Consider the following 24,105-nt stretch of genomic DNA (forward strand, 5'->3'; position numbering starts at 1 on the left):
CCATTATTTTTCCTTTCAAATGGGATTTGGTTCTAACCTCCACCCAGAGTTGTGAAGCTGCCTGTTGGAACAGTGTCTGTTTCTGTCGTCCCATCGGGTTCTTTTTCTCCCCAGGCCACAGTACTGGAGGAGATGCCTCCATTCCCTGAACGGGAGTCATCCATCCTGGCTAAGCTCAAGAAGAAGAAGGGTCCTGGAGCTGGCAGTGAGCTAGATGATGGCAAGAAGGACCCCAACTCGGAGATCAATGGGGGAATGGAACCATCCGCCAGCACTGCTGTGAGTGCAGGGAAAAGGGAGGGGGCTTGGAGTTGGGCATGGGAAGATTCCCTGGAATGAGTGTGGCGTTTTGTATGGAAGACCAGATCTCACTGGAGCAGGGGGGAAGACCCAAAAAGGAAAGGGACAGAAGTTGAAAACTATAGGCCATGATTTTACTAGTAAGTGTCGCATGTTGCAAAGTGGGACACCCTCAGGCTCTTTACCAGCCTTCCCCCACCTGGTGCTTGCCAGACTACAAACCCCATCATCCCTATGCAGCATGGGGATGAAAGGGATTGTAGTCCAGTAGCAACTTGGAGAAGGCTGTTCTGTATATGTACTCTGATCTAGCCAACAAAAAAGGGATGGAAAGATTGTGGATTCTATAATGGCTATCAAGTTCCACCAATATTTCTGCTTCTGCAGAATTGGGCAACTTGTCAGAAAATCTGTGTTTTCCCTCTGTTAGGCAGTCAGGCCATCCCTAACTGGATAGGTGTCCTGAAGTTTCCACACTTGGTACACCAAATTGCCCACTGGTGCTACACTTTCTTGTCCTTGGCCTTCGCCAAAAGAGAAATCCAAATTAGGAGGTAGACAACAGAAAGTAGATGGTGTGTCACTTAAGAGACCTTATTGTAAAATCCAGGTTGCTGTTCCATCTTCTTTCCCTGTTATATATCAAGCCAACCAAGCGTTTCTTAAGCATTAGACTTTTTATTTAGACTCTCTCTATTCCATGCCAGCATGACAGGTTAGTCCCATCCATCCCTACTGAGAAGTGAGAAGGTGTGATAAAATTGATGTAAATGTGTCCTGTTTGCACAGATATTCCAATTGCAGAATTTGTTTTTTTCTGGACACATTTTAGTGCAGGAGTAGAGAGAAAGCATGCTCCCACAGCGCAGGGTCCAGTTCCTCTGTCCCCAAGGTAGGTATCAAGTGTTTGGGTTCAGTTTTGAAGTCAGGAACATGGGAAGGGGGCTTTACCTTGGCTTTTTCCCCCCCAATTTTCTTTTCTTTCCTGCAGTCAACGCCGTCCCCTTCCGCCGATTTGCTAGGCCTTCGGGCCACCCCAGCCGCCTCCTCTGGTGTCCCTGCTAGTGCTGGCAACCTTCTGGTGGATGTCTTCTCTGACAGTCCCTCTGCTACCACTGGCCTTGTGTCGGGCGCTGAAGAGAACTTCCTGAGGTGAGGTGGGAGCAGCAGGGCTTGGAGCATGCTTTTCTCTTTCCCTTTTCCTGGGCGAGGTGGTGGGTGTGCATTTCAGAGAGACTAGGGAGGCAAGTAACAGGTGCCTCCTGTTCATTAAAATTGGAAGCAGGGTCCTAGGGCACGCTTCTGCCATCAGAAGGGGATGAGCTGTTTCTGGAGAAAAGAAAGGAACGCACCCAGAGAATGATGGTGCCTTAATCCAGCATGCCTGGCTTAGAGGGTCTTGGGGAGAGAGCCATAGCACAAGTGGTGGGGTACGTGAATCATAGGTAAAGGGCCTCCGAATTCATACTCTGGTGTCTTCTTACAAAGGGTTCAGGTGCTGCCAGTGTAAGATGGTGCAGAGTGAGATGAGCCTCTAGTTGGAACGAGCCTGTTTCCTCTCTTGCCTTTCCACTTTGAGCAGATGAGGATGGGTTTCTGTCTTCTGAGTGGTTGGAGAGCTCCTGGGCTTTCTCTCTCTCCTCTTCCCTGGGAAAAAGGGACCCGTGTCCGTCCTTATGGCCTTGTCTTGCTGTCTCTCTCTCTCTCTCTGCCCTTTGTGTGCCTGTGTGCATCTATTTGTCTCTTTCTCTCTTTCTTTCTCTCTCTCTCTTTTTTGCTGCCTTTTGGGATGGTTTCTTCTCTGTCTCTTTCTCTTGCTCTGCCTTCGATGAAACAGTGACTTGGAGCCGCCTCCTGAGAGTCCTGCATCCCTATTGGTGGAGGCTGGACTGCCTGCAGAGTAAGGGGCTGAAACTCTTTCTGTCTTGATGCTGACTCCGCCCACCCTGCTCTTCTTGACCCTCTGCGTCAGATGTCGCCCCCCCCCCCCACAAATCCCGCTCTTCCATTGGAATTCCCATCAGCAAGTCAGCATGAGTTGCAGTGTCTGGGTTTGACTTGACTGGAGTTCTCCTTGACAGGACAATAACAGATCAGTGGTGCCAAGCCTTGGGCAATCCAGGTGTTTTTGGACTGCAATTCCCAGAAGCGTTCACCACCAGCTGTGTTGGCTGGGGTCTCTGGGAGTTGCAGTCCAAGAACACCTAAGTTACCCAAGGTTGGGATCCACTGATGTAGATCAACTAGGGAACTCTCAGCCTTCCAGATAATGTTGGACAGCAATGCCAACAATACTAGATCATGCTGCTTAGGGCTTTGGGGAATTGAAGTCCAAAACATCTGGCAGACTTAGAGTTGTCTCTAATAAAGGAGCCTCGGTCTGCACAATTTCCTTGTCTGTACCTTTAAAACCTTCTGTTGCCTTGCTATTCTCGAGTCTCTCCACTCATATATAGTGTTATATATCCCTATCTCTGGTCTTTGCCTCTCCAGTTCCACCACCTGGTAGTCTCTTGCTTCTTCAGAAGACTCTAACCTTTCCTGCTTGCTAATCCATATATTTGAACTATATTGTGTCTTCCTTTGTTGTTTCTCTCATGTCAGATTTTGGATTGTAAGCTGCTTGGGGCATGGCCCTGTTCTCTTAAACTTTTTCATGCACACTGGTGATACCGGGTAATAGGGATGGGCAGCATTTAGCCCATGGGCTATATGTAGACCCCAGAGCCAAAATGCAGCTGCCTAGCACCCCAGGAACCCCCAGTTGATTTATTTTTTACAGCTAGAGAGCCCAAGTGGGCTTTTTCGATACACACTCACACAATTTTTGTAAAAAAATATATGGGGTGGTGATGTTGAGAGCAGACATACTTCTCCAAGGACCGTGGATAGGCCGCCTAGAGTGGTCGAAATGACTAGATAGGCGGGGTATAAATACAATAAATAATAATAATAATATGCAGCCCCTTCTGGGGACTGTCCACCCCCACTTTATAAGCAGGTGGTAGCTACTACAGAGGAGGAGCATGTCCAGGGGGAAAAGCTAGAGCTGGAAGGAGTCTTACCCGTGTGCAAAGATCAGAGATTTCTGGGAGGGTTCATCAACTGATGAAATCTTGCTCGTGGAGGCAAGGACTTCAGATCCAGATTGCTGAGGTGGGGAGAGAATCTGACCTTTCATAGGGAAGGGTGGTTTTTAAAGCCCACGACTGCTCTTGGGCTCGCGGTGGCAACCATGAAGACAAATGTAGGTCTTAGAATATTGCGTCCTGGGTTTCCTGGAAGGGGCTTTGAATCAGTGGATGTAATGGTGTGTTTCTTCGGACTGGCAGTAAAGTGGGCACTTGGAACAGGTCAGGATATTCAAAATAGCCAGATTTCTGAGTGAGTGCATGGCTACATAGAGTCAAAGCAAAGAAGGCATAACGCATGTTTCACCCTCTTTTCTCACATATGCGCGCATTCTTCGGCTCCCAGGTTTTCTTTGACTACAACTCTCATCACTTCCAGCCAACAGTTTGGTGTGAAGTAATGAGGAGTTATAGTTCATTGTCATCTGGGAATTTGCAGGTCCAGAATTTCTATTTTAGAGCAGGAGAAGGCAACGTGGCATCCTCCAGATCTTTTGGACTACACTACCTATAATTGATGGAGATTGTAGTACAAAGCATCTGGCGTGTATCAGGTTGCCGACTTTGACTTTCAAGGCTCCCGTGTGCCCTGTCATTCTTTGCCTCCTCGCCTGTTGTGTTGCATGGATTTTGTGTCTTTTGTTTGTGTGTGGTTGTGTGTGGTTTTTATTTGGGTTTTTCCCCTCCCCTGCTTCTTTTCTGGTACTAACATGGAGCTGCACCCTGGTGACTCTTCTTTTCTGCTCTTCTCTCCTCTGCCAACTCCTTTGCTCTGCCCCTCCATCACCACCTGCAGCTCAGGGGCTGCCACTTCTGTCTCTGAGGACCCTGCTTTGCCTATTCCTGAAGCCGATGAACTGCTTCACAAGTAAGATCCTTGGGTAGGGCTGTAACTCTTAGGCACTGGGGCTTCAGATGGGGTGGAGAGTGGGTGGCGGCGGCTGAAAAGCAGCTGTTCCTTGGCAGTCAAGGAGGCTGCCTTCTGATGCACCAGCCTGATCCCACTTGTGCTAATTGCTTCAGCCACTACCATCCTCTGCTATGTCCTGCAGTTTGACTCCCATTCATTAATTAGATTTTTGTCCTGCCTTTCTTTTTGATCTTCATGATTGAGGTAGGGATTTGAGCTGAGTTCTCTGCAGTCCTCATCCCATACTCTTACCACCACGCACCACAAAGTGCTCCAAGCTATGGGGACTGAGAAGAGAAAAGCCTCCCCTGAAATTGTAGCAGAGAGGGCATCAACCTAGTAGGATGTGGAGATGGTCCTGGATCTTAAATGTTCCTAGGAGGAGATGGCTTGCTGGATGTCAAATGGTATGAGCACCAGCAGAAATTGTGGGGCGGGGAGGCTGTTGACATGGTGAGCCAGCACGAGAAGAATAGCCAGAAGTGTGCCAGGTCTTCCCCACCCCAGCCTCCATTCAACCCTGGATGATCTCTTGCAGGTTTGTGTGCAAGAATAATGGGGTGCTCTTTGAGAACCAGCTGCTGCAAATCGGGGTGAAGTCAGAGTTCCGGCAGAATTTGGGTGAGTAGTTTCTGGACAGGTTGGGGCCAGTGCTATACTCCCCCAAAGGTCTGTGTATTAAGAATCTGGCCTTCTCATTTCCATGAGCTTGCTTTTATCGCAACACATTCATGTCTTCTCTGGAAGAGATGAATGTTGTCGGCAAGCATGCATCTTTTTTTTTTTTTGACAGGAAGAGTGGGAGGCATACATGGTGGGGTTTTCAGCCTGTGGCAGGGGAGGGAAAGCAGACCACGACAGCTCTGGTATTGCCTGATGAAAGTCTCCCTCTCCAAAACCCCAGCCTCTAAAATAGGATTGATTTCTCTGAGCGATGCTAGTCTTGGCAGCATGAAGGCAAGTGGTACATGGTGGGTGGGTGAGGATCATGCTGTTACTTCCAGGGTGGTCATCTCCAACTAAAAGTAACAGCAAGGTTCCACCCCTCCCTGCAGATTGGATGCTGAAAGGGCAAGGATCCCTTTACGCACCGTTTGCTGTCCAGAGGGAGGGCAATAACTGTGTGAAGGGATTTGTTCTGTGTCCGAGAGAAACACGGAACATCATGGCTTTCTTTGCATGAAGGAAATAGAAATAAGCCTAATTCCTTGTGGATGGTGGGGAGGAGATAAAAGGGAATGAGAGGAACCGTGAGAAAAATGAAAAGGCAGTGGCAGAGAGAGAGAGAGAGAGAAAGAGAGAGAGAGAGAGAGAAAGGGAGTACTTTACCAGCTCTGCCCATCGCCAAGATGGAAACTTTGACAGATAATTCTGAAGGCAGTGTGGTTCTCCGTAGAACAAAGATTCCCTAATTTTGGCTTATAACAAGGTAAGAAATTGTGGCCCTCTATATGCTTTTAAACTGCAACTCCCACAGTCCCTTGTGGAGAGGGACGTGACCCCGTGAGACCTGCACAGAGAGAGGGAGCCGAGTGCAGCTGAGGAGTTTGTCCCTGTATTTTTCTCACTTGTCTAGACCAGTGGTTCCCGACCTTGGGTCCCCAGGCGTTTTTGAACTACAACTCCCAGAAGCCATGCCAGCACAGCTTATGGTGAAGGCATCTGGGAGTTGCAGTCCAAGAACATCTTGGGGCTCAAGGTTGGGAACCACTGGTCTGGACATATTCCTTTTAATTTTGTACCAGCCAGAGAATAGGGAGCTGAGTAGGACATGATAAACTCTGTACCATAAAACACTCTTCTCCACTCCTCCAGGCCGGATGTATCTCTTCTATGGGAACAAAACATCAGTCCAGTTCCAGAGCTTCACCCCTATGGTCAGCTACCCAGGGGACCTCCAGAGCCATATCCTTTCATGAACGTACATAAGTGGGGGAGAATGACTTTGTTCGTATGGGCTCTGAATATTCAGATTTTTTTTCTTTCTTTCACTCCTTTGTGAGGTTATTGTCCCGTTCCTTAGCACAGCTCACAGCTCAACATCCAAACAAAAGCGGTCGAGCCACTGGTAGAGGGAGGTGCTCAAGTTCAACAGGTTCTGAACATTGAGTGCCTGAGCGACTTCACGGAGGCTCCTCTCATCAACATAAAATTCCGGTACCATTGCACAACATGCCAGACTATCAAGGATTATTTGTTCATTTATTTATTTTGCCATATGGGTGATGCAGGGTATTCCAAAGTACATTGGAGTAGGATATATTGGTGCAGAATCTTCTAACCATTTGAACCTGACAGAGCTTCGGGTTACATTGACAAAAAAATTTGGAGGAAGGAGTGTGTCAAGCCAAAGGGAATAACCATGGAAAATTGCTCTTATTCTGGGCTTCAGTGTCATGAAGAATGTTTAAATTCTGGATATGGGCAAAGCTGAACAAGATATGTTTCCAATATTATTCTTTTGTGTCCTGATGTATCTATACTTACCTTCATCCCAGTCTTTCCTTGGACCACATTTTCTCAATGAGTTTTACTCCGCTGCCAATTATATATTATAACAGGGAGGCAGGTGATCATCCTTTTATTGGGCCAGAGTTTAGCTTTGCTACACCCTTTGCTTTTACTGTTAACAGAATTTTTATGAATCTAAAAATCTCAAAATCAGTTTACACCAATAGAGGCACAAGTAAAAACAGCAGAAACAATTAATTAAAATGAAGGGAAAACTGGAAACATTGAAAGTAAGGAAAGACCTAAAGGAACAGCCAAGTGATGATTGAAACACTGGGAGCCCCATCTAATTTCAGAATGTGGGCCATTCCCCCACACCAAGTGGGCTAAAGATTGGCGATGTTCTGATTCACATGAAAGAGACAGAACAACATAAGATCCCTGCCAGATTAAATGAAATGCCTATTGTCAGGCATCCCGACTAATACTGAGAAGCATAATGCTTCCATTGCTGAGCAATATGGTAGGACCCCCATATCCGTGAGAGATCAGTTCCAAGCCCCTCCGCAGAGGGGATGGTGAACCCTATACAGTGGTGCCTTGCTTAATGATGTTAATTGGTTCCAAAAAACCCATCGCTATGGGAAACATCGTTAAATGAAACAGCATTTCCCATAGGAATGCATTGAAAACCGGGTTAATCCATTCCAATTGGAACGGATTAACGTCCTTAAGTGAAAATCCCCATAGGAAACATCGCTAAGTGAAACAATGTTTCCCCAACGGAAAGCCATTCAAAAGCACTGAAGCCGGCTTCAGTGCTTTTGAAACCCTTTCCGATGTCCGTGCTTGCTCATGTTTAAGTGTCTTACAATGTTTGGAACATGTTTTAAATTCTTGGAATAGTTAGTCCACCTTGTGAAACCTATGCACACTTAGTTTGGCTTTCTTCTGAGTCTTCGTTAATTTTTGGTGATTTTTTGTTTTTTCCCTCATTGAGAAGCATTGGACGTCCAATGCTTCTCAATGAGGGAAAAAACAAAAAATCACCAAAAATTAACGAAGACTCAGAAGAAAGCCAAACTAAGTGTGCATAGGTTTCACAAGGTGGACTATCTATTCCAAGAATTTAAAACATGTTCCAAACATTGTAAGACACTTAAAAATGAGCAAACACGGACATCGTTAAGTTAAATTCCCCCATAGAGAACATTGTTAAACGATGCTGAAAATTCCTCAAAGAAACCCATCGCAAAGCGAATACATCGTTAAACGAAGCAATCGCTAAGCGAGGCACCACTGTACATGGCACTGTATGTGGCTCCATCGTGGAAATAGGTATTTCTATAGCAAACTCATCCTGCCAACCTAGCGGTTCGAAAGCATGCAAATGCAAGTAGATAAATAGGGACCACCTTGGTGGGAAGGTAACAGCTTTCCGTATCTAAGTCGCACTGGCCATGTGACCACGGAAAGATTGTCTTCGGACAAACGCTGGCTTTATGGCTTGGAAACGAGGATGAGCACAGCCCCCTAGAGTCGAGCACAACTGGACAAAAAAAATTGTCAAGGGGAACCTTTACTTTTACCTTATAGCAAACTCTAGAAATAGCATGATCTCTGGCTTCCTCTGGTGGCCAGTTCTGGTAAATACATTGTGGAAATAAATATTTCTGGGTTTTTCTTTTAATATTTTTAATATTTTCAGGCTGCAAATGAGTGAAACTGTAAATACTGATCTCATGGATATGAGTGTCCTACTATCTATAGTCATCATAATTAGCAACCACTGGTTGCATAATCCTCTGTGACTTTCTCTAGTCCCCTTTGAATAGTTCCAAAGGTGGTGGCCATTGTGACATCTTGTGGTAGTGAGACACCGTGGTGCCTGAGGTTATGCAGCGGTGTACCTCTCCCTGCCATCTTCATGTCTTTTTCTCTCTCCTTCCTCTTCTCATTTCATCCAGGTATGGTGGGACGCTGCAGAACCTCACCCTCAAATTGCCCATAACGGTCAACAAATTTTTCCAGGCAACAGAGATGCAATCACAAGATTTTTTCCAGCGTTGGAAACAGCTCAGCCTGTAAGTGGGCTATAGGAATAGGAGTTTGGGCAAATGCATCAACATTTGGGCCGAGCAGTTAAATGACAATTTATTTTGCATATATTGTTTTATTATTGGTTTAGTTATTTATATCTCACTCTAAATCAAAAGACCCAGAGGGTCATGAGGGATGGGTCGAAGGGGGGACCTTCCTGAGTAGTTATGCTGTTCTTCTCCCTGCTTTTGCACACACACATCCCACATCCTTCTAAAACAAGTTGGGTCCCTCTTACATAATTAAGAGAATTTAGAGCTAACAGCAATGAGTATACAAATACTAAAAACGATCAGATCAATACCCTACTAAAAATAGTAAACAAAAGCAACACCGAAACACAGTCAAAGCTGTAAGCTATAACAATCCATTTGAAAACCCCACTCAGGCAGCCAGTCACTCAGGGAAAGCTTGCCTGAAGAGAAAGGTCTGCTTTCTCTGGTCTGCTGCTTGACGCCTTCAGAGGCAAAAATGACCTCTTTTCTTTCTTTCTTCTGAACATTTGTTTAGGTAGAGGCTGCAAAAACAGCCTTGAGGACTGCCTGTGTCTTGCAGGCCATAGTGAGTCTACACCTTGCCTAGATGCTACTCACAGCCTAGCATCCTCTGGCTGGTGGACAGAATTTGTCATCTGGCACCATTGACCTGAAGATTGTTTTGATGGGGCCCGGGGGACATTAAGATGGTTCCCCTGTGTAAAGAGCCTGTTTGGTGCCTAGTGAGTGGTGGAGGTGTGCAAGCAAACGCAACAGGCTTCTATGAGTGCTGGCTGAGAAAGAGAAAAGTAGGTACTGAATCAACAATATAATGTCCTCTGTGTCCCTTGCAGGCCACAGCAGGAAGCTCAGAAAATCTTCAAGGCAAACCATCCCATGGATTCAGAAGTTACTAAGGCCAAGGTGAGCCAACTTTCTTATGCCTTTATCTACCACACCTCCCGCAATCTGCTTGGAAGAAAGTAATAAGCTTAAGTTACTTGGTGCCACTAGTGAGCTAAAGATTTACTTGTGTATATTAAAATTTGTTCCTAAGTTAGTCAGTAGAAGTGAGAGAAAGACTTCAGCCAGAATCTTGTTGACAGTCAGTGGAGCAGAGTCTTACGTTAGACATTTCACCTGTACCCCATGATCCTTACAAAGGTACTATTCCTGTGAATTTAGCAATACATAAATTTATTTGATCACTATGTCAGTTATTTTTCTTTAAAAATAAACAGCAAAGCTGTTGCCCAATTGCTAATTTAATTGCCAACAGGTATGGGGTCTCCTTAACATTATCATTAACTGTGTTGATAATTCTGTTATCTTTCCTCTGTTCTCCGCTTCAATAGGTTTTCATCTTCTCGGGTTTAAATGGGAAATGTAACCTTTTCAACAAGCTTGCAATTCTACATGTGCTTAGCTGGCAGTAAACTCCAGTGAACATAAAGAGGAACTACTTCCCTGCTGTAGTCCTTTGTCCACTTACCTGGGATTCAGTCTCCTTACACTTAGTGGAACTGAATCTTTCACTTTTAAATACACTTCAGGTTGAACTGAAATAGATTTCTGAAAAGTGGTCTGGCACCTTATGTACCTCTTCTTTAAGGCTATTAAATAATTTGGTTCCCCTCTCCCTTTATGAGAAGAGAGGGGGATAAACAACAGGTAATAGGACTTGAAGAGGGCCTTAGTAAATAGGGTATAAATACCCTATTTCAGGAGCATCCATATTTAGATTGTTCTGTTGGAAGATAGTACAGCTGAGGATGGTACTGAAGTCCTTGAATTACCATATTTTTCGCACCATAAGACGCACTTTTTTCCCACAAAACAGGGGGGTGGAAAGTCTGTGCATCTTATGGAGCGAAGAAAAAAGAGTATATTTTCCTGTTTTCTTCTCCTAAAAATTGGTGCGTCTTATGGAAAGGTGCGTCTTATGGAGTGAAAAATACGGTATGTTGCAGAGGTCTTGCTTTCTTCCTTTTGTCCGTCTTTAGCCTGACTCGTTTCCTTATGACGGGCACAGGCTGCAGGATTCTCTCTGGCTTCTAAGGCAGCCCATCTAAACACTGATCTCTCCTTCTTTTAGCTATTAGGTTTTGGCAGTGCACTCTTGGACAAGGTGGATCCAAACCCTGATAACTACGTGGGAGCTGGGATCATTCAGACGAAGGCGCTGCAGGTGGGATGCTTGCTGCGGCTGGAGCCCAACGCCCAGGCACAGGTGAGGAAGCAAAGGCTCCAGGTGCCTCTGCTATAAAGAGGTGCAGTTGGAAGCTTGAGCAATAGGAAAGGAGTCGAGACGGGGAGGGCAGGAGCGGGTGGGGGGCACTGTAATGAGAGAGTAGTGACTATCAGGAGGGCCGGGTTCTCTAGAGAAGGGGCAGGGGAGGAGATGAAACTGGAGGGGAGTTGAAAGTTCTCCATCCCAGCTCCCCCCCCCCAAAAGGGTCTTTTGATAATGAAACTAAAATCAAAGATTGTTTGGGCACAGCGGCTTAATTGTCTCCCTCCCTCCTCCCTACAGATGTACCGGCTGACCCTCCGTACCAGCAAGGAGTCTGTTTCGAAGCACCTTTGTGAGCTGCTCTCTCAGCAGTTCTGAGGCATTGGCCACACTGGAGGAAGGAGGGCGGGGAAGGTTCTTCCTGCACATGCGAGGATGCCTCTGTCCATCCCCTCCCACCTCCCTCCACACCAGGGGCCTCCAGAAAGACTGTACTGCTCCCTGCCTGTTGTCGTGATAACCTCTGTGTTCTCATTGCCTAGCCCGGGCCAGCACCAAGGGGGTAAGCAAGGGGGGGAGAGCAAAACTGTGGTCCCCGGGAGGGCTGAAGTAGAATTTGGGGGAGGGGTGACTTGTCTCGATGTAGGGTGTTCTTCCAGGAATTAATCTTCCCTTTGGCAGGAGGGTGGCCTTTGGAAGAAAGCCAGGTCCTTTTCCACCCCATTAGCCTGTTCTGTTTTGATTCAGGATGAGGCTGAGATCTGTGGTCTTAATTCCCGCCCCACCCCTTCTGTATGATTTTGGCTGGCATTTCAGTTTTGTTTACAGTTACTTTCCCGTACTTTCCCACCCATGGCCTTTGCCCTTTCTGTTGGGGAGACAGAGTATTCATGTCACTTACCCTGCCTCCCCCTGAGCTGGCTGGGGGGAGGAACGAGGTGTGTGCGTGTGTGTATGTGTAAATGCTTGTAGGAAGTTGTTGCCATTTCTTTGCCCAGTGTATTTCCCTGGGGTGGGGTGGGGGTTGAATTCTCCCTTTTCCTTTGTCAAGGACCATTCCAGTGTTATAGTTGTGTTTGTGGGAAAGTAAAATTACTCAAGAGCAGGCCTTTCTCCCCCTTCCTCCCCTCTAGAAGGAAAACTGCACAAAGACGGAGAGGATTGTGGGGGACGAAAAGCCTGCCTATTCCTCTCTTGACTCCCTCTCCTCCAAGAAAAGGGTATTTAATCGGATCCTCAAACAGCTCCGAGATTTGGGGAGACTAATTCTGGAATGCTGCCTTCCATGGATTTGAAGAAGAGGTGGGGCAGGGTTCAGTTCATGCTAGTTTGGGGGTGTCCCAGCTTCCCATGCTGGCCCGGGCTCCATGTTACTCTGCTGTGTAGGTGTTATCTAGCGCATCTTAGTTTATCTGGGTTTTGAATGCCTGTATCTTATCTCCATGTGACTCTAATAAAGCCGTGAGGGCAGGGGAAAGCCAGAATCAAGCCAGGCTGGGTCACCCCCACACTGCTGACTGACTTGTTGTGTGCTGCTCTTTGTATGTGGATAAACGAGGCAGGGCGGGAGGACAGGGGTCCTTCACTTGAAGCAGAGACACAGCCATCTCTGGACAACTGTGGATTTTCAAGGCAGATTCTAGTGTTTGTTGCACAGCCGCTTCAAGCCACGTAAGAAGCTGGTTCAGTTGGAGCCCCTACATAGGACAGCTTGTTCTGGCACCTGGCAAGACGCAGGGAATTAGAACACCATAGATTTCCGAAGAGTGCAATACAGTACTTTGAAGCTGAGTGCATCAATTTTGCTGTTGTTTGTGAGCACAGCATTACTTTCTAGGATACTCCAGGTCTTTGAAAGATGTGGAGAGGCAGTTCCAGTCCACAAGGTCTACTAGACCTCCCAGAAGACTTGGTAATCTCTCCTTTTTTTGAAGAGTGTAAACCAATGGGGAAAGGATTGATCAAAGCAAAAGAGACCACTTTTGCTTCTTGAGGGCTTGCAAGTTCTTATGTCTGTTGAATTCTGTAACAAGAATGTCTCCCAGTTCTGTGGTGTGTATTATGCTATTTATCTAGATAAAGGTATTTGATTTGCATGCCTCTTATTTTGAGCACCAAATTTAGAGGCTTTGTGGAAATCAAAAGGTGCCGAATATGGCTCAAGAACAGTGTTAAGGCTAGGAAATATTGAAGAAAAGGCAATATGGTCTATGCGAACAAAAGGTTTTCACATACCTCTTTTGTATAGCCTTCAGAGCCCTACCTTTTTTTCTTGTTTATTTTATGGATTGACCGTGATTTGTCTGAGTTCGAGGCTAAAAGCTTAAGCTTGAAATCATGTCGGAATCTCTTTTTCAAACCAAAATATTGATACAAATGCACACAGTCTTATATATACAAACTGCCAGACAAGCTTTTCTCCTACAGGCATCTGTGTGATCTGACTTCACTGCATTTCAGCTGTTCAGCATGTCTTCTGAGCAAAATACAAGACGGCGGTTTTGTCTGCCACATAAGTGACAAATGTAGTACAGTTACTTTACGTGCATCAAAAACTGCATGACTCAATCCCTGGAATATATTTTCAGTTACATCTTTGCCTATTAGCATTTTGTACATAGAGTGGCAGTAGAAGGGGGAAAATCATTATCCATCATTGTCTGTCATCATTCTTTTAAAATGATTCGGGCTGTAGCTGCTCCATTTCACTACAATCTGATAAGAATATCTGTATTACCTGGTTGCTCCTAGCCATGCAGAATGGGATTCTGGGCTGGGCCAAAGAGTGTATCTGGGAGCAGAACTTAAAAAAACCTCACCAGTAGCTGTGCTGTCCATGGAGATTCTGGGAGCAGTGGTCCATAATGTAAGGTTTCCAACTTCTAAGAATCACTGTAGCAATAGCCTAGGGCAATGATTCCCAGCCTTGGATAACCCAAGTGTTCTTAGACTACAATTCCCAGAAGCCTTCACCACCAGCTGTGCTGGCCAGTGTTTATGGCAGTTGCAGTCCTGGAACACCAGGTTTTCCCAAGGTTGGGAACCACTTGCCTGTGGTAACCATTTCCCCCCCTTCATTCAGTGACCTTTCCCTCAGTTAGGATTTATTATTTATTAAAAATACATTTACCCTGCCTTTCGTCTTTAAAAGGACCCAAGGTAACTTATATCATGAAAAGACAGTATTTAAAACTAAAACACAGAGTATAAAAATACAAAAAGGCTCAAACATATACTAAAAAACATAAGCAACACCAAACACATTCAAAGCAGTAAAGTTCAGCCATCCATTAAAAAATACCCACTCAACCAACCAGCCACTCAGGGAATGCTTGCCTGAAAAGAAAGGTTTTCATCTGCTGCTGGGAGGATAGTAAAAAGGGTGCCAGCCTGGCCTGCAGTGGGAGGGAGTTCCAAAGTCTGGGAGCGGCAACAGAGAAGACCCTCTTCCGTGTTCCCACCAAGTGCACCTGTGAAGGTGGAGGGACCGAGAGGAAGTCCTCTCCTGATGATCTTAACACTCGAGCAGGTTCATAAAGGGAGATGCTTTGAAGTACAGAAGCAAATTTGCTTTGATTCTCCAAGGCACTCTTATAGAAATGCCATTTTCAAGCTGATTTCTGCATCATCATGCCATCTTCCAGAACAGTTTCAATTTAGCTGTCTGGATGTTTTCCAGCTGTTCCAGGTTGAAAAGGAGTACCCTAGACCTGTGTTTCTGATGTACTGAAAATAGTCTGAGCTGTTGGTTACATGATTCTCAAAGAACTGTACATAGGAATACAGATCGTATCAAAATTAATTCTGTTAATCCCTGATATATTAGTGCAGACAGTCTGGAGATTTAGTATTATATATATAGTGCCTTACAGTACTCCGTTTCTGCATTATTTCACTGATACTTACAATAGCTGTGTAAGGTACCCTACCCTGTTTCCCTGAAAATAAGACCTAACGTGAAAATAAGCCCTAGTATGATTTTTCAGGATGCTCGAAATATAAGCCCTACCCCAAAAATGAGACCTAGTTAAGTGAAACCCCGCCCTCCAGCATTGTGCAGCAACCAGAAGATGATGACATGACTGTAAAATAAAACATCCTCTGAAAATAAGCCCTAATGTTGTTTTTTTTGGAGCAAAAATTAATATAAGACCCTGTCTTATTTTTGGGGAAACACGGTAGAATTATTTCAGTGAGTTCAGTGGAGAGAGAATGGCTTGCATAACCAAAGCACGATTCAAGTTGAAAATTTCCCAGATTAGTTTTAGCCAGTGCAACACAACTTTTTCAATTGTGAGGTTGTTTTACTATTTCTAAACAGCACTGTGCTAGCGGGAACCTCAAAAGGTGCTGTGTTGTACTGCTTAACAGGATGGAAGAACAATTCTCAGCAGAAACCAGGATATGTGAAGTAAACTATTGTCATGGGAATATAAGAGCTGAAGCAAATGTGCAACACTACACATAGTGGGCAGTAACAGTTTCGGCAACTAAAACATTCCACGGTGGCATAACATGTCCAACATAAGAGATGTGCAGAGTTGCATCTAAATGGAAAGCCTGCTTTCTCACACTCTCAATGCCTCAGCTTTAGTTGAAGGGTGATCCCAACTGTCCTCTGATTCAGATATAATAACCTCTTCTGGGTATGATAATTTAACCCATATCCCATCCTTAATGCATATGCATTTGGAGAACAATTTATACTAAAATTTTGTTTGCTTTTTTTAGAAAGGGGAAAGAAGGAGAGATGAGAGGCCAAAAAATGGTAGCCCACCATCTTTTGTCAGATTGCCTCCCCTCAAAATAAAAGCCAGAATTATGATAGAATGTCTCCTCTTTGAAAAGTTCCTCCACAGGCTCTGTTGCACTGCAGGGTAATCACAGCTTGCCTAGAACATTCAGGGATCCCATCACATTACTCTCAGTTTTCATCTCTGAAAGTTGATAGGTGCCTTCAGAAGGCTGAGTCCCCAGCTGTAAGAGCCTGCAACGTACTGGTTGCCAGAGTCCGTAGAGCAAAGGTAGGCACAGCTGGCTTCAGAAGCAGGAACAATTGATGCCGCTTCCCATGGATAGCATAGGCCTTGTGCGTAGTGTACACTACATAGCAGTGCTGAGGAGAGTGGGAGAAGCCAGCCTGGAATTCCTCCTGCAAAGCAGCTAAGGAACAAATGAGACGGTTAGTTTTCAGGGTTGTAGTAACTCCAAAAATGTCCAACTGTGTGTCCCTCCTAAAGATTTCAAACTGATACACAAACCTAAACACTCAGCTGTGTTTTGATATGCAAATACTGTACTACTTTAATTTTACAAATTTGAGAATAAATTGAAGTAACAGGAGCCATAGATGTCTGAAAGGAAATGCTTTTTGTAACACACCTGTGCTCTCTTCTGGCTTCTCTGAAGGAAAGTACATTGAGGTAGCGAAGGCATAGAAAGAGCGGAGAGCAAAGAGCCGACCCTGTGAGGGCATCTCAGACCCTATAGGAGAAGAAAAGGGATGAGGTTGACTAGGAGAAATGCCTGTGGCTAGTTGGAACTGGCCATGAAAGTCTGACCAGTTGCCTACCCTCCTACACAACTCAGCAGACTTTACACATGTTTAAATGATTTATATAATTCATAGATTTCCTGGGTTTCTTTCAAAAAGCACTGAGTGAGAAAGGATTGTGCTCATTTACTTTCCCCAGCAGAAACATAAGCCCTCCTTTCTCTCCTCATATTCAAGGCTACGGAGCTGAAAAAATCATTCTCTTGGCCCCACGAGAAGGTGAGACATTTTCTCGTATGTTCAAGAACAGAATGAGAAGAAGGAGGATTTTTAAAAAAAAAAAACAAGCAAAGTTGCACAAAACAATGGTGGCTGCCGCTTTGTTACACAGGCAATTAAAGATAAGAAGCATCAGAACTGTGTGTGGTGTTCTTCATAATCAGCCAGTCCTGTGCTTGATGCGTGTATGTACTTTGCTTGTCAAAGTGAACTTGCAAAGCCTCTGATAAGAAAATATCACATTTCTTATTTCATTCTTCCCCTGGAGACAAGGAATCTTGCAGCCCCTGAAATTTCTTGTTAAGCTTAGATAACCTAAACTGACTAGAACAAAGGATTTGGTATCCTTTATATTTTTCCTTCATGCAAAAATACCTTGAGCTGTACCTTCAGTGCAGGTACCATGAGGATCCACTGTGAAGAGGCTTTTCCTTGGCTCTTGCTTGATCAGCAACAATCTACAGAAGAGGAGTTTGTAAATGGCAAAGCAGAGAGCGTAATACTCAGAACTGGAAGTAAATATAAAAATGTGGTGGGATAAACACACAGCCCCACTCCCTCAGGGGCTTAGTTCCTCAAAAAGGCTCCCCATCGCATGACAGTACATTTTGTGTTCTCCTCCCCCTTCTTTTCCCCCCACCCCCCTCTACCTTTTGTACTTCTCTACCTTATCCCTAGTTTTTAAAAATAAAAATTTTTAAAAAATCATAAAAACAAAAATGCTCCCCATCCCAGACATTTGTGAGAACTCACCCCAAGATCCCGGGGTCAAGAGAGATGCCAGGGAGTAAGCAGTGAGGAGGGGCTCTGGCACTTGCCTTCAAAAGATCTAGGAGTGGTTGCCAAAACTGTTTCACTAGCTATGGAAAGAAAGAAGGTCTGGTAGCAGTTCACAGTTGTAGGTCCCTGGAGTGACCAGCAGCAGCCTGGCCAGTTTTCACATGCCTTAAAGAAGGAGTAACCTTAAGTCTGCTTCCCTCTAGGAGTGTCCCATGCAAGCTAGTGGTAGTAGGAGGGCTGACACAACACTCTTATCATCAGGGCTTTGTAGGCACAGGCGCTGGGGTCTTCAAGGAAGTAAAACATATTCACACCCTCAGCTGCTCTTTCCTACCTAAAAACCAGGACCTCACCTCATCAGCTAGGCATTGTAAAGAAGGGCTGGGCCCACACAGCAAGAGCACTTCCAAGCCAGGCACAAGTTGGAAGGTCAGGAGTCGGTGAGGAACCTGTTGAGAGCAAGCAACACGGAAAATGAGGAAGACAGGAAAGGTCCCTTGGAGGTGTCGCTACCCTCTCCAGTCATGAATCTGCTCACCGTGGGACTGCCATGAGGAAGGTATACGGGCAGATCGCGGGAGGTGTGGGGAGGAAGTGCCTGCACTAGCCACACCAGCAGCATGGCCTCGGGGGCGGCCAGCTGCCACCACTGCTCTGTTGCACACAGCACCCGGCTGCCCACTAGCAGGCTGCCAAAGCGCGACTGCGCTGCTGAGGCAAAGGCTTCCAAGCATTCCTGGACAGGAAACAAAGAGGTTTGTCAGTGCGCATGCACACACACACCCCAACTATAAATGCACCGTCTACCAGCTAGAACTATCCAACATATCCACAAGTGTCACAGCACTGAGTTCCAGGTGGTCCTGTGATTGTTTCAAAGAAACAGATTGCCAAAGCAAGATTATTTGCTTTCTCTCAAGCTACGGGTGCTCTGCCCATTGCTGCCAGGGCTATTCGCACTAGAATATGATGACTGACCAGGTTCAGCCCTCATTAACAACACCTGGAGGGCCGATTTTCACCATGTTGGTGGGCCTTTCCTTTAGTTGGAAATTGCCATTGTTCAAATGCAGATACAGAATGTTATAAAAGCAGAGAGATAATCATAGTTTTAAGAAACAGGGAGAAAAGTCAGAACAATAAACCCCTGCCTTCAAGGGGCTATTTCTTTTTCTTTTTTTATTTCGTTTTTTAATATTTTATTTAAACATATGAATACAAAACATCTCTCATTCAGACAAAGACCCACCCCTCCCCCCTTCAAGAGTACAAAGATTCCGACCTCCTTTGGATCCCAGATTTCCGGTGAGCCTTGAAAAAAGTAATGAACATGAAACATTTTTCCCTAAACTTTTGTCTATTTCATAGGGGCTATTTCATATCAGCAGGAGGCGGAGAGGTCAGAGACCACAGAAACCAAGTCAAAACGAAAGAAGTTCGAAAACAACTGCTGAAGCTTCATATGGTTGATAAATGCATGTTAGTCCTGTTTTTCCTGCCGTCCCTCAATTTGGCATGTTTTTGACCTATTGGGAATAGCCCAGAGAAAAAAAAAGACTCTTACAACCCACTGAAGAGAAGAAATAACAGGTTAGTCACCTGCAGAATCTCCCTGGAGGGCGTCATAGCACATTCCACACACTGAGTCAAGTCAGCTGCCCCTTTGCCTGGCTCCAAGAAACTGTCAATCAGTTTGTAGCATGCCTAGAGGGTGGTATAATTCATCTTTAAATTACCTAGGATACAAGAAAAACTCTACTCCCAAATATTAAGATCAGATAATGAAAACGGTTTCATAAACATCTATAGTGGTGCCTCGCAAGACGAACGGATCATGGGATGAAAAACCTGCAAGACGAATGGTTTTTGCGATTGCTGTGGTGCCTCGCAAGACAGCTTCTTCTATGGCCATAATTCGCAAGATGATGTCCCCCCCAAGACCGATGCCTCGCAAGATGAAAATAATTCATTCGTCTTGTGAGGTTTCCCTATGGGAAACCACTTTTCGCAAGACGAAAATTTTGCAAGACAGCACTACTCATGGAACAAATTACATTCGTCTTGCGAAGCACCACTGTACTTAAGAACTTCTTGTCACCAACTGTTTCTTTGAATAATATACTCTCCCTTAGCTTGGGCTAGAGAAATGGGCCTCCACAGCAAACCCTCAAAGATACCTCTGTTGTTAAAATTTGGTATTTTTTAAAAAGCCAACTCAATGCACCAAAGAGACAGGAAAAGAGGAGAGCAGACAAAACCATCTCTAAGACTTATGACTGGATCCCACAATCTGCCCTCCCCAGTGGTTTAACTGCTCTTGGGTAAGTTGTTACCTTCAGATCTTTTTTCAGCCGTTCAATGTTGCGTGCATTTACTAATTCCTCCAAGCCGAGTATCAGCACCTGCAGTAAAATCACATGAGCTCTGTCCCAAGTCATGCACAGACCCTCTGATTACCCCATTTGCCAAATAAGATGCCTTCACCATACCACACAGGTGCACAGAAGCCAGTTCTTGCAAAAGTCAAAGAGGTGTCTAACTGATTTCAAGGAGTGATAACTCAGATTTTCTGGCATCAAACTCAATCCCACTCCCTCAGCTTTTCTATCATAAAATCTATCCTACCTCAGATACAGTTAATAATTACAATGCAATCTAGAATCTCCATCCCATCTACTACTGAAAAGGTCTGCACTCATCTCTCAATCCACCTTAATATCATATTTAATTGCAAGTGCAAAAAAAAAAAATAGCCAAAGTGTGCTAGAGCACAAAAGAATATACAAGAAGTAAACAAACTTGGAATAAGAGGTTCAGAAGGTTGAGCAGGGAGGCAGCTAGGAAATAAGAATTCTTGGAAAGTAGAGTTTGGGTGAGACACGGCAGCTGGAAGGTGGGAATTTCCCATCTTCTGCTTTAATACAACAGCACTATAAAGATTTTTAAATTGTAATTATCTAGGATCAATAGCAACTCCAGACATATCTCACAAAACCCATTGCTAACAAAGGGTAGTAGCTTCTCCATATAAAACGTTAGTCAGCTTTACAAAGATGCAGTTCTATAAAATAAACCATACAGATATTGGGCTTCCCTCCCAACCTTCTTTTTACAGACTCTGAAATGTCATCCTATCATTTTTGACTCCTCACCATGGCACTGAAGACATTCTCAAGGAGTTTTCCAAGGCTGAGCTCACTGGTACTTTCATCCGAAGACAGCACAATTAGTGTGATGCTGACAACATCAAACACAGAATGCAAAGGTAAGTAGATTGGTAGGCTGTATGTGTGTGTGTGTGTCTATGAGACAGCATGAAAGTAAATTCATTAGAAGTGCAACATCTTTGCAATGGAAAAGAACTGCAATCTTCCATCCCACATTTTGTAGACTTTCAAAGAAACTTAATAACCCTCTGAAGCTTACTAGATCAACAACAACTGTTACACAGCTTGTCCCTCACTAGGTATCAATAAATACAACAAATACTTTAATTGTACTTAAAGTGGCATAGTAGTAGAAGGCATCCTTCAGTCTCAAGAGACTATGGTAACGTGCTCTGAATAGAGGTCTTGGAACAGCATCTAGTGTGGCTGAGAAGGTCAATTCGAGAGTGACAATCCCTTACATACTGAAGACAAATACAATCTGTCCCCTGTCCAGCTCCCTGGTTTTGCGACTGCCTCTTTGCCTCAGCCTGCTGAGCAAGAAAAGCTTTATCTGGCATAAGCTTTCATAGACTGCAGCTCATTCATTCCATGAAATGCTTCTGATGTTATTTGTGTTGTTACACACTAAACTGGTTACCTTCCTAGAAATGCTAGATATTAGTAACAAAGTAGCTCCGCTACACACTGACAACTAAAGACATGGATCACTCACACAGCATTTCTTAAGAAATAAATCAGCCTGATTACTTGCTTACCTGTTGTGGAAAACTTTCCACATCACTCGAGTATTCTCTGTACAGGCAGCTGTCAGCAGAACACCCAGGTTGGAGCCAAACATATGAACCCCATTAAGGGAGCCAATCACAGAGAAGGGGAGCTGAGGAAGGAGGAGTAGACTTTAGTAGCTGTTTCCTGAACACTACAGTACAAGGGTCACTAACCCCCTCTGTCAGGTCTTTCAAAAGGAAATGCAAAACTTTGTGCCCAAGCTACTCGGCACCCAAATCTCATACTCTACCACTATTAACCTATGGTTCAGCTTCCATAACTTATTAAACTTCTGTTACACAAACTGCTTTACAGCCATCATCTTCTTCACCCTCATTCAGTTTACTAGGGATGAGTAATTTCCGCAGTAATTTCTGTGTCTCATGACTGTGGCAGGAACATTCATACACCAAAGAGAACCAACACAATATGTTGCCATGTGTCCTTCCTCCTAATAATGGTGTTCCTGCCCCTGGTTCCAGCCAACTATTCTTTCCAAGCAGGGAATCCTACTTTCTCACCACTCCATCCCACCTTTCTCATCCACACACAACATTTTTCTGGCTAGTGACCATGCCCAGCCCTTGCTTACTTTTTTAAAAGCTCTTCTTTTTAAAGGTGGTCTATGGATCTCAGGGTACCAAAATTATACTAAACCTCTTACATGTCACTAGTGAAAGGACTCAATTCTACATGAATTACAGCAAAAAAAAAGAAAAAGAAAAGATGCACATTGTTTCTGCCATGCCTAGCTAAAGTATGGTCCCTAGGCATGCCCACTGTTATTATGCACCCTTTCAGCCACCTAAGAAATATACCTACTCCTTGCTTATCGGAGAGGAAGGATGGTTGGGTCAGCTCGATAATACTGTCCCTTAACAACTCCTTCAAGCTCTAGACTAGAATGACAATAGATATCTAGTGACTGAAAATGGTACTGCAGGCATTATTATTATTTATTTGTCCAAAATTCTGTTACTTGCTCCTGCAAGAATAATGCAAAATGTATACCTTTTGGAGGCAAATTCCTTCATGTTAAGAAACCACTGTAGATACTACCTGTTGTGCACTGGGATGCACAATTCGATCTGCAACTGATAATATCTATGGTGATTTCGTAACTTTAAGTAATTTATCTCCAAAAGGTATGTCGTATGCATTACACTAGTATAAATCTGAATGGAACACTGATCAATTACTTATCTGTTACATTTCTATTCTATTCCACATTTTTCCAGTGAGCTCAAGACAACACACATAGCTCTCCTATCCCTACCTTATTTTCATAATGTTGTTCAGTAGGTCAAATGGAATGAGTCCAGTCTTATGGTTATTCGGTAAGATTTATGTCAAATGGCACCTTATAGCCATATCCTAGTTCTAGAATTTTCTTGTTGCAGTAGTCTAACATCTAACTAAAGCACAACGCTGACTCAATTGCATTAGCCACATGAAGACATTTTAATTCATGTGATCGGAAAACAATTATGTAAATATACACCCTTGGAGTCCGTTCCGTATGCACGTCAAGTTTGAGCTGCATAGGTTTTGAAGCAACAGCTCAGGCAAACATACTCTTTTTAAAAAATAGATGAACATCCTGTATTTTCAGCAAATAACTTCAAGGTGACTTACAAGAACTAATCACACACAAAACTGAAAGCTAGCTGGCAAAGCATCAAGTCCCAGAGGCCCTGAATGCCTTTTTAAAGTTAAGATAGTTTTTGATGTTTACTTGCTTTTAATTATGAAATTGTACAGTATTTTAATCAGTGTATGGTTTGTTTAAATTACTAGGTTTTTAATTCTATTCTTTTAATATTGTGAGCACCTTAGGTCCCCTTATCAGGCAAAAGGCAGCCTATAAATAAAACAAATAAATAAAAAAAAAACGGAGAAAAAATATTTTGCAGGTCTTTTGTCTGGAGATGCCATGAAGGGACCCTGCCATATTCTGCAACAGACGTGCCCTACCACTAAACGAGAGATCTTTGTGTACAAATACTGTACACAAAACCACGCAGGCAGGCCACCGGTTTATTTAGGCTGGCAGGACCTCCTAACAGCTTCCCAAACAGAGGTATTCCAGCTAGAGACAAAGCATACGAGTAACTCTCTCCCAGGCTGAGGAAAGGGACCAAGAGTGGCGAATGAGAAAGGGGAAAAAAGGGGGGGGGTAGACCCGACAGCGCCCCTCACCTGTTGCTTGGCAGACCCACCCCGGCTCCTGCAATATAAGGGCACCCCGCTACTGGCCGTGAGGCACAGCAAGGTGATCGAGCCCTCTCTTTCCTCCCACATCTTGATGCCCGCAGCTCCCTTCCCGCGTTATGCAGACGGCAGGACCTTTTCCTCTCCCTCGTGCCCAAAGCCCCTCCTTGCCCCCTTCATCAGCCTTAGCGCCTCCATATTGCAGGGCCCGCTGCATGCCGGGATACAAGCCACGCCGTTGCCATAGCAACAGCTGTCCTTTAACGACGGTTGATTCTTTCCGGTCCTCCCCGCTCCGCTCCG

General features: G+C 44.6%; 2 protein-coding genes across 7 annotated transcripts in view; one reads left to right on the forward strand and one right to left on the reverse strand.

The window, feature by feature from the left end:
* AP2A1 (adaptor related protein complex 2 subunit alpha 1) overlaps positions 1-12,621 on the forward strand; it is a 34,254-nt gene extending 21,633 nt beyond the window's left edge. Inside the window, exons 14-24 of one of the 5 annotated variants that reach the window (XM_073004404.2) lie at positions 115-279; positions 1,133-1,192; positions 1,292-1,452; positions 4,228-4,299; positions 4,880-4,962; positions 6,157-6,245; positions 6,374-6,498; positions 8,760-8,876; positions 9,722-9,791; positions 10,963-11,097; positions 11,401-12,621. In XM_073004404.2, coding sequence (XP_072860505.1) covers positions 115-279; positions 1,133-1,192; positions 1,292-1,452; positions 4,228-4,299; positions 4,880-4,962; positions 6,157-6,245; positions 6,374-6,498; positions 8,760-8,876; positions 9,722-9,791; positions 10,963-11,097; positions 11,401-11,478 — 1,155 coding nt within the window. In that variant the 3' untranslated portion in view covers positions 11,479-12,621. Of the gene's footprint in view, positions 1-114; positions 280-1,132; positions 1,193-1,291; positions 1,453-2,137; positions 2,201-4,227; positions 4,300-4,879; positions 4,963-6,156; positions 6,246-6,373; positions 6,499-8,759; positions 8,877-9,721; positions 9,792-10,962; positions 11,098-11,400 lie in introns of all 5 variants that reach the window. The other 4 variants (XM_073004407.2, XM_078377985.1, XM_073004405.2 and 1 more) reach the window with 4 other exon arrangements.
* A 1,576-nt stretch (positions 12,622-14,197) lies between these two features.
* FUZ (fuzzy planar cell polarity protein) lies at positions 14,198-24,027 on the reverse strand. Of its 2 annotated transcripts, none has more exons than XM_020793994.3 (11): positions 23,791-24,027; positions 21,579-21,700; positions 20,806-20,890; positions 19,987-20,055; positions 19,253-19,357; positions 18,192-18,389; positions 18,007-18,102; positions 17,627-17,733; positions 17,261-17,331; positions 16,483-16,584; positions 14,198-16,263 (listed from the first exon to the last, which is right to left on the reverse strand). In XM_020793994.3, exons 1-11 carry the CDS (start codon positions 23,890-23,892, stop codon positions 16,058-16,060), a joined length of 1,263 nt encoding a protein of 420 aa, XP_020649653.3. In that variant the 5' UTR covers positions 23,893-24,027; the 3' UTR covers positions 14,198-16,057. The 2 variants fall into 2 exon arrangements, with proteins under 2 accessions (XP_020649653.3, XP_020649652.3); XM_020793993.3 differs by having other exon boundaries at positions 17,249-17,331.
* Between the last annotated feature and the right edge of the window lie 78 nt (positions 24,028-24,105).

The sequence above is a fragment of the Pogona vitticeps genome, chromosome 6 (genome assembly GCF_051106095.1).
Source record: "Pogona vitticeps strain Pit_001003342236 chromosome 6, PviZW2.1, whole genome shotgun sequence".
NCBI classification, from domain to species: domain Eukaryota; kingdom Metazoa; phylum Chordata; class Lepidosauria; order Squamata; family Agamidae; genus Pogona; species Pogona vitticeps.